The sequence below is a fragment of the Poecile atricapillus genome, chromosome 22 (assembly GCF_030490865.1).
Source record: "Poecile atricapillus isolate bPoeAtr1 chromosome 22, bPoeAtr1.hap1, whole genome shotgun sequence".
Classification (NCBI taxonomy): domain Eukaryota; kingdom Metazoa; phylum Chordata; class Aves; order Passeriformes; family Paridae; genus Poecile; species Poecile atricapillus.
Window position 1 is genome coordinate 7,112,681 of NC_081270.1, and position 9,393 is coordinate 7,122,073.

At 30.2% G+C, this 9,393-nt stretch overlaps 1 protein-coding gene across 1 annotated transcript in view; it reads left to right on the forward strand.

The window, feature by feature from the left end:
* The window catches only part of IFFO2 (intermediate filament family orphan 2), a 33,169-nt gene extending 24,106 nt beyond the window's left edge, over nt 1-9,063 (forward strand). The window contains exons 6-9 of the mRNA XM_058855413.1: nt 1,324-1,444; nt 4,639-4,728; nt 6,222-6,352; nt 8,530-9,063. Coding sequence (XP_058711396.1) covers nt 1,324-1,444; nt 4,639-4,728; nt 6,222-6,352; nt 8,530-8,635 — 448 coding nt within the window. The 3' untranslated portion in view covers nt 8,636-9,063. The remainder of the gene's footprint in view (nt 1-1,323; nt 1,445-4,638; nt 4,729-6,221; nt 6,353-8,529) is intronic.
* The last annotated feature ends 330 nt before the right edge of the window (nt 9,064-9,393 follow it).

A 9,393-nucleotide genomic window follows, 5' to 3' on the forward strand; every position in this document is an offset into this window, starting at 1 on the left:
CATTTTTTCCCATTTTTTTCCACATTTTTTTCCCATTTTTGACAATATTTTCCCGTTATTTTGCATGGCCCCGGATCCTCCTTTTTAGATGTTAAAGATTTTATTTCCCTTTATCACATTTTATTTATCACCTATTTTATTTCTGCAGTCCATCAGTGTTGATAGCAGCCTGGGCACCATCACCTGCAGGTTTATCTGGATTTTTCACTTCTCCAGGCAGCCTGTGTGTGTGTGGGGGGATTTTATTTTTAAAAAAATCAAGAAGTTAAAATATATTTGGGTTTTAATTTTGTTCTGTCAAGCTGGGCTGGAAATGTTGGCTCAGGGTCTTTGTGAAATATAGATATAAAATTATACATATTATATATATATATGTAATATATTTTATATAATATATATAATATAATATATTATTAATATATTATAAATATTTAATTATTATATTATAATATGTTATAATATAATATATTACATTAATACATTATATTATCATATATATTATATAATATATAGTATACATATTATATATTACATATTTTTAAATATAGTAATATATTATAAATAAAATTATATAATAAATATTTAATATATTATGATTAAATATTATTATTAAATATTATATTGTATATAATATAATATATTTATAATATAATAATTAAATTATATAATAGATAACAGATAATGTATAATATATAAAATATATATTATATATAATATATTATACATAATACATAATACATAATACATCATAATATATAATATAGAATATATTATACATTATATACAATATATTACATACTATATATATTAAATTTAATTAATATTATATATTAAATATATATATATTATATAAAATATATACAGCTTAGAAATGGAGCTGGTATCATTAACAGAAACAAACCAATTTGCATTTCTTTTGTTACTATATATATATATACATATACATATTATATATACATATATATATGTATATATATATACATATACATATATATTATATATATTATACATATATATTATATGTATATAATAATATATATAATACATATTATGTATTATACATATATTATATACATATTATATATATATAATAATATATATAATACATATTATGTATTATAATATGTATTATTCATCAATAACAGAAATAACATAAGCTATATTAATACAGCTAAATGATAATATTAATTGTAATTATTATAATATATTTATTCTAATGATTAATTCTAATGACAGTATTTGTGCAAAGGCAGTAATTTAAGGTGTAATTAATTAATGGAAGGAGTGAAGGGTGGGTTAATGAGTGGCTGCTCTGCTCTCCAGGCGGGAGACGTTTGATTTCGATGACGATTGTGACAGTTTGACGTGGGAGGAGAACGAGGAGACGCTGCTGCTTTGGGAAGATTTCACCAACTGCAACCCCTCCATCGACCTCCAGGGAGAGGTGAGTTCATTCCCAGGGTTTATCCAACTCTTCCCCAGCCAGTTCCTCCTTTACAGCCAAAATATATATATAAATATATAAATATATACATTTATAAATACATATTATAAATATTTATAAATATATATAAATATTTATAAATATATATTTATATATATATTTATATATAAATATTTATAAATATATATTATATATATTATATATATAAAAATATATATATTATATAAATAAATATATATATTTATAATATATATAAATATAAATATATATTATAAATATTTATATTTATATATAAATATATATTAAAAATATATAAATATATAAATATACAAAAATATATAAATATATAAATATATATAAATATATAAATATATATTTATATATAATATATATAAATATATATAAATATATAAATATATATAAAAATATATAAATATATATTTATATATAATATATATAAATATATATAAATATATAAATATACATAAATATATAAATAAATATATATATATAATATATTAAGTTATGTTATTAAATTATATTAATTATATGGTATACAGATTATATAAATTATATATATTACATAGAATATAATATATAATTTATCTATTATATAATAGAATATAATATATAATTTATCTATTATATAATAGAATATAATTTATAAATTATATATATTATGTAAAAATAATATTAAAAATATTAAAAATATATATATTAAATAATATTTTAAATTATATTAATTATAGATAATATATAACATATTATATAATTTAATAATTATAATTATTAAATGGAATAATTAATTAATTAATTACATTTAAATGGAATGGGCTGAGAATGACAGGGAATGGCTGGGAATGGGTTGGGATTGGCTGGGAATGGGTTGGGAATGGCTGGGAATGGGTTGGGAATGGCTGGGAATGAACTGGGAATGATGGAATAGCAGGGAACAAACTGGGAATGATGGAATGGGTTGGGAACAAACTGGGAATGATGGAATGGGTTGGGAATGGCAGGGAACAAACTGGGAACGATGGAATGGGTTGGGAACAAACTGGGAATGATGGAATGGGTTGGGAATGTCTGGGAACAGCCTGGGAATGATGGAAGGGCAGGGAACAAACTGGGAATGATGGAATGGGTTGGGAATGGCAGGGAACAAACTGGGAATGATGGAATGGCGGGGAACAAACTGGGAATGATGGAATGGCAGGGAACAAACTGGGAACGATGGAATGGCAGGGAACAAACTGGGAATGATGGAATGGCAGGGAACAAACTGGGAATGATGGAATGTCAGGGAACAAACTGGGAATGATGGAATGGCAGGGAACAAACTGGGAATGATGGAATGGCGGGGAACAAACTGGGAATGATGGAATGGGTTGGGAATGGCAAGGAACAAACTGGGAATGATGGAATGGCAGGGAACAAACTGGGAATGATGGAATGGGTTGGGAATAGCAGGGAACAAACTGGGAATGATGGAATGGGTTGGGAATGGCAGGGAACAAACTGGGAATGATGGAATGGCGGGGAACAAACTGGGAATGATGGAATGGGTTGGGAATGGCAGGGAACAAACTGGGAATGATGGAATGGATTTGGAATAGCAGGGAACAAACTGGGAATGATGGAATGATGGGGAACAAACTGGGAATGATGGAATGGGTTGGGAATGGCAGGGAACAAACTGGGAGTGGCCGTGTCGCTGCATCCCGGAGCAGCGCAGCCCTGGGAGGTGGGAAACATTCCCAGCCAGGGAGGAAGCTGAGGCAGCAGCCTCGGGAGCACCAGCTCCTGTTCCAGCTCCCCATTCCTGGACCATCCATGAGGAGCTCCGGGAGCCTCCGGGGATTTACCGGGAAGCGCTGGGGAGGAACCGCGCTGAGCTGGAGCGGGGATAACGGGAGAGGGATAACGGGATAACGGCAGAGAGACACCAATAACAGCAGCAGAGAGTGGCAGGGTGATAACGAGGAGCAGGAATTAATGAGGGCTCATTTGCATATGCTGGGGCCTGGCTGAGCGCAGCAATAGCGCCGAGCCCAGGCCCCGCGCGGGGAAACTCTTTATATATAAAGATTTTAAGAAGCTTAAATCCTTCTAAATGAAAATTATCCAAGGAAAGGGTAGATTTGGCTTGTAGATGAAGGTGCAGAATAAAGAGTTCTCCGGCTGTGCCTGCTCTTTAACGTGTGCTTTACATGCCGGAATCTTCCTTCCGTGGGTTTTATTCCTTTCAAGTCCTTACGTGCTGCCCTCGCCACCTCCTTTTCTGACCTTCCTCCTTAAAGCTCCTCTGCAGATAAAAGGATCAGTGGGATGATTCTTGTTAACTCCAGGTGGAGGAGAAGCTTTCTGGGGATGGTCTGAGACACAGCAGAGACCTCTATAATTGAGTTGGGTGTTAGGAGTTTATTTCAGGGTGTGGGATGGAGAGAGAGAGCCTGATATGAGCCAGCAGATTGAGCTCAGGGCTCAGAAAGAACAATACAAAAAGGGGGTAAAATATGAATACATGAGCTCAAGAATTGAGAGTGACAGAACAGAAGTGAGAGAGCTGGGAAAAAAGAAGAGCAAGAGTGTAGAGAGAGTGAGACAAGAGAGACAAGAGAGACCAAGAGAACTCAGAAAACCAAGAGACAAGAGAGACCTGGAGAACTTCAGTTAAATAAAATCTTTAGTTATATAAGATGTTTAGTTGAATAAAATCTTTAGTTAAATAAAATCTTTAGTTAAATAAAATCTTCATTTAAGTAAAATGTTTAGTTATATAAAATGTTTAGTTAAATAAAATCTTTAGTTAAATAAAGTCTTTATTTAAATAAAATGTTTAGTTAAATGTTTAGTTAAATAAAATGTTTAGTTAAATAGAATCTTTAGTTAAATAAAATGTTTAGTTAAATAAAATGTTTAGTTAAAATCTTCAGTTAAATAAAATCTTTAGTTATATAAGATGTTTAGTTGAATAAAATCTTTAGTTAAATAAAATCTTGAGTTAAATCTTTAGTTAAATAAAATGTTTAGATAAATAAAATGTTTAGTTAAATAAAATGTTTAGATAAATAAAATGTTTAGTTAAATAAAATGTTCAGTTAAAGGAAATGTTCAGTTAAATAAAATCTTCATTTATCTCCCAAATTCCTGTTTTTCCTTGCTGATTCTTTGTGTTCTCCTTTCCCCTGCAGGAAGAAAACCTGGGAAATTTGATCCACGAAACAGAATCCTTCTTCAAAACTCGAGACAAGGAATACCAGGAGACAATAGGGCAGATAGAGGTGAGGAAGAGGAATTGTTCCTGCAGTGTCCTGTCCAAATATCCAGGAATTCAGAGGCATTTCCCTCTGCTGTGCCCTGGGGGTTTTAATAAATTTATATCTTGAAAAGATAGAAATTGGAAATTTGATATTTCAGCATCAATCTGTGGCTGCTGCAGAGAGAACCTGCAGAAGAAAAGGGAATAAAATAAAAAATATTATTCTTTTTTTCATATTATTCTTTTTTTTCCCCACCTCTGTGTTCTGCATGTTCACCCTCAGGTTGCCAGAAACAGAATTTCTGTATTTGATTAATTAGTGCTTTCATTAATTACTGTTGACAAACAAGGTGCCAAGAGCAGGAGAAACCCTGCAGGGCTGTTGAGGCTCTGCCTGCCCTTCCTGGGCTCATCAGTGAATTGATAATTAGCAATTAATTAGATGAAAAGGTTGAATTTTAATTAAAATTAATTAATTAATTGAAAGAGCTGGGGAGGTTTGGGTGATGTTGGAGTCTGGGATACAGAGTGTGTGCCCTTGTTTGTGATATTTAGTTTTAAGGTCCAGAGAAAACTCTGAATTTCATAGAACATGAAATATGAAAATAAGATGAAAATTTCATATAACATGGCATGTATTTCATATTTCATATAACATGAAATTTAAATATTAAAATAACATGTTTTCATGGTGATACATGAGAACAAATGTTAGGTAGAAAAAGCTGAAAGTGTGTGTAGATTAAAAAATTTTCTCGAATCACTGAGTGAAAAAGTTAGTTTAGAGAACAAGAGACAAGAGAATTTAAAAATTAAAAAGAAATTAAAAATACAAAAAATACAAAAAAATTAAAAATAAAAAAATAAAAAAAATTCAAAGATACAAAAAAAACTAAAAATACCAAAATTAAAAAAAATTAAAAATACAAAAAATAAAAAATTCAAAAATACAAAAAATAAATAAAAAATACAAAAAAAATATTAAAAAATACAAAAATAATAAAAAAAACCCTAAAATTTCAAAAATACAAAAAATAAAAAAATTCAAAAATAGAAAAAATAAAAAAATTTAAAAATACAAAAAAAATATTGAAAATACAAAAAATAAAAAATATTCAAAAATACAAAAAATAAAAAAAATTAAAAATACAAAAAAATATTAAAAAATACAAAAAATAATAAAAAAATAACGAATTTAAAAATACAAAAAATAAAAAATTCAAAAATACAAAAAATAAAAAAATTAAATACAAAAAAAAAGAAAAATACAAAAAAAAATTTTAAAAATACAAAAAATAAAAACAATTCAAAAATACAAAAAAAATAAAAAAAATAAAAAATACAAAAAAATATTAAAAAATACAAAAAAATAAAAAAAATAAAAAATACAAAAAATAAAAAAACACAAAAAAATTTAAAAAATTAAAAAATACCAAAAAAAAAAATTTAAAAAATACAAAAGAGCAGAAAAACAGGGATTTCACCTCATTCTTTGCCCTTTTTTTTTGCCTCCAGCTGGAGCTGGCCACAGCCAAGAGCGACATGAACCGACACCTGCACGAGTACATGGAGATGTGCAGCATGAAACGGGGGCTGGACGTGCAGATGGAAACGTGCCGCCGGCTCATCAAGGGCTCAGCAGACAGGTACCACCCTCCTGCTGCTCCAGGAGACTTCCCTGCCTCTGCAGCACACAGAAAAATCACAGCAGGCAAAGTTTGGGTCTCTTAGGAGGCAAAATTTGCTTTATTTTGGGGTTTTTAGCCCTTTTTTTTGAGGTTTTTTACAAGGAGCAGCAGCCATCCCAATGGTGGGACAAGATAAAAATGCTCTTGTTAGAGTTCAGGAACACTCAAAATCATCAATAATTATATGAATGTGATTTATTTAAAGAGTTCTGGGTGTCAGGGGTTCACAGACCCAAATCTGACCCAATTTAGTTTTGAGTTGAACATATTTTTATACTCTATCATTCTATAATTTACATATTAATTATTAAACTTCCATTGGATGTTCTATTGAAGTTTCACCTGATCTTTAGCAAGACCTGACATTTCCAGGGCTTTCCAAACCCAACTTTCTTTCTAAATCCCAAATTTTCGAAGATTTTAACACCTTTTACTCTCAACAGCAGAAAAAGTTTGGTTTTCTTAGGAGGCAAAATTTGCTTTATTTTGGGGTTTTTAGCCTTTTTTTTTGAGGTTTTTTACAAGGAGCTGCAGCCATCCCAATGGTGGGACAAGATAAAAATGCTCTTGTTAGAGTTCAGGAACACTCAAAATCATCAATAATTCTATGAATGTGATTTATTTAAAGAGTTCTGGGTGTCAGGGGTTCACAGACCCAAATCTGACCCAATTTGGTTTTTACAATCTATCATTCTATAATTTACATATTAATTACTAAACTTCCATTGGATGTTCTATTGAAGTTTCACCTGATCTTTAGCAAGCACAAGACCTGACATTTCCAGGGCTTTCCAAACCCAACTTTCTTTCTAAATCCCGAATTTTCTAAGATTTTAACACCTTTTACTCTCAACAGCAGAAAAAGTTTGGTTTTCTTAGGAGGCAAAATTTGCTTTATTTTGGGGTTTTTAGCCCTTTTTTTTGAGGTTTTTTACAAGGAGCAGCAGCCATCCCAATGATGGGACAAGATAAAAATGCTCTTGTTAGAGTTCAGGAACACTCAAAATCATCAATAATTCTATGAATGTGATTTATTTAAAGAGTTCTGGGTGTCAGGGGTTCACAGACCCAAATCTGACACATCTTGGTTTTTATACTCTATCATTCTATAATTTACATATTAATTATTAAACTTCCATTGGATGTTCTATTGAAGTTTCACATCATCTTTAGCAAGACCTGACATTTCCAGGGCTTTCCAAACCCAACTTTCTTTCTAAATCCCAAATTTTCTAAGATTTTAAGACCTTTTACTCTCAACAGCAGCCAAGGTTTTTTTTTTAGGAGGCAAAATTGCTTTATTTTGGGGTTTTTAGCCCTTTTTTATGAGGTTTTTTACAAGGAGCTGCAGCCATCCCAATGGTGGGACAAGATAAAAATGCTCTTGTTAGAGTTCAGGAACACTCAAAATCATCAATAATTCTATAAATGTGATTTATTTAAAGAGTTCTGGGTGTCAGGGGTTCACAGACCCAAATCTGATCCAATTTAGTTTTGAGTTGAACATATTTTATACTCTATCATTCTATAATTTGCATATTAATTATTAAACTTCCATTGGATGTTCTATTGGATGCACTTTTTTTATTTTGATATTTAATTTTCTGCACTTTTTTATTTTGATATTTCATTTGCTGCACTTTTTTATTTTGATATTTAATTTTATGGCTGCACTTTTTTGATATTTACTTTTCTGCCTGCACTTTTTTATTTTGATATTTAATTTTCTGGCTGCACTTTTTTATTTCAATATTTAATTTTCTGGCTGCACTTTTTAATTTTGATATTTAATTTTCTGCCTGCACTTTTTTGATATTCAATTTTCTGGCTGCTCTTTTTTATTTTGATATTTAATTGGCTGCATTTTTTTATTTCAATATTTAATTTTCTGGCTGCATTTTTTTATTTTGATATTTAATTTTCTGCACTTTTTTATTTCGATATTTAATTTTATTGCTGCATTTTTTTATTTTGATATTTCATTTTCTGCACTTTTTTTATTTTGATATTTAATTTTCTGGCTGCATTTTTTTATTTTGATATTTAATTTTCTGCACTTTTTTTATTTTGATATTTAATTTTCTGCACTTTTTAATTTTGATATTTGATTTTCTGGCTGCTCTTTCTCCCTGCAGGAATTCTCCATCCCCCAGCTCCGTAGCCAGCAGCGACTCAGGAAACACAGACGAAATCCAGGACGATTTGGACAGAGAGACGGACGTGGAGCCCATGGTCAGCTGATAGGAAATGGGAAGAAAATTCAGATTTCCAAACCAATTGCTGGGGGAAAAGGTGAAAAAACTGGAGAGCCCCTGCAGAGGAACTCTGATTCCTACACAAATCCCCTCCCTCCCAAGGATTGGTGCTGTACATTTCTATTCTTCAAAGCATAAATGCAGAATTCTGTAGGAAAAAACGGTGTTTTAAATGTGCCTTTGCCCCAAGCTGAGCCACTTGGAGCTCCAGTGGAATATTAATAGCAGGTGTTTTTATAAAAAGAAATAAATGTATATAATTTAAAATAAAAAGCAAACAACCAAAGGGGGTTTTGGTAGCAGAGGATGGTGATGGAGAAGCTCTGGGTGTTTCAATTTTGTTGAACTGCTGAATTGATTGGTAAAACAACACTTTTGGCAAAAAAAAAAGAGATGATTGTGGTGTAATTAGGAATGTCTAGTCTGGCACAAAAAAAAATAGAAAAAAAATAAAGGAAAAGGAAAATAAAAATGAAAATGTAAAGGAAAGTGAAAAGGAAAAGGAAAATAAAAAGGAAAGGGAAAATGAAAAGTAAAAGGGAAGGAAAAGGAAAAGATAAAGAGATAAAGATAAAGAAGAAAGAAAAAGGAAAAGGAAAAGAAAAAGGAAAAGATAAAGATAAAGAGATAAAGATAAAGAAAAAAAGAAAAATGAAAAGGAAAAGAAAAATAAAAATGAAAAGATAAAGATAAAGAGATAAAGAGATAAAAAGATAAAGAGGTAAAGAGATAGAGATAAAGATA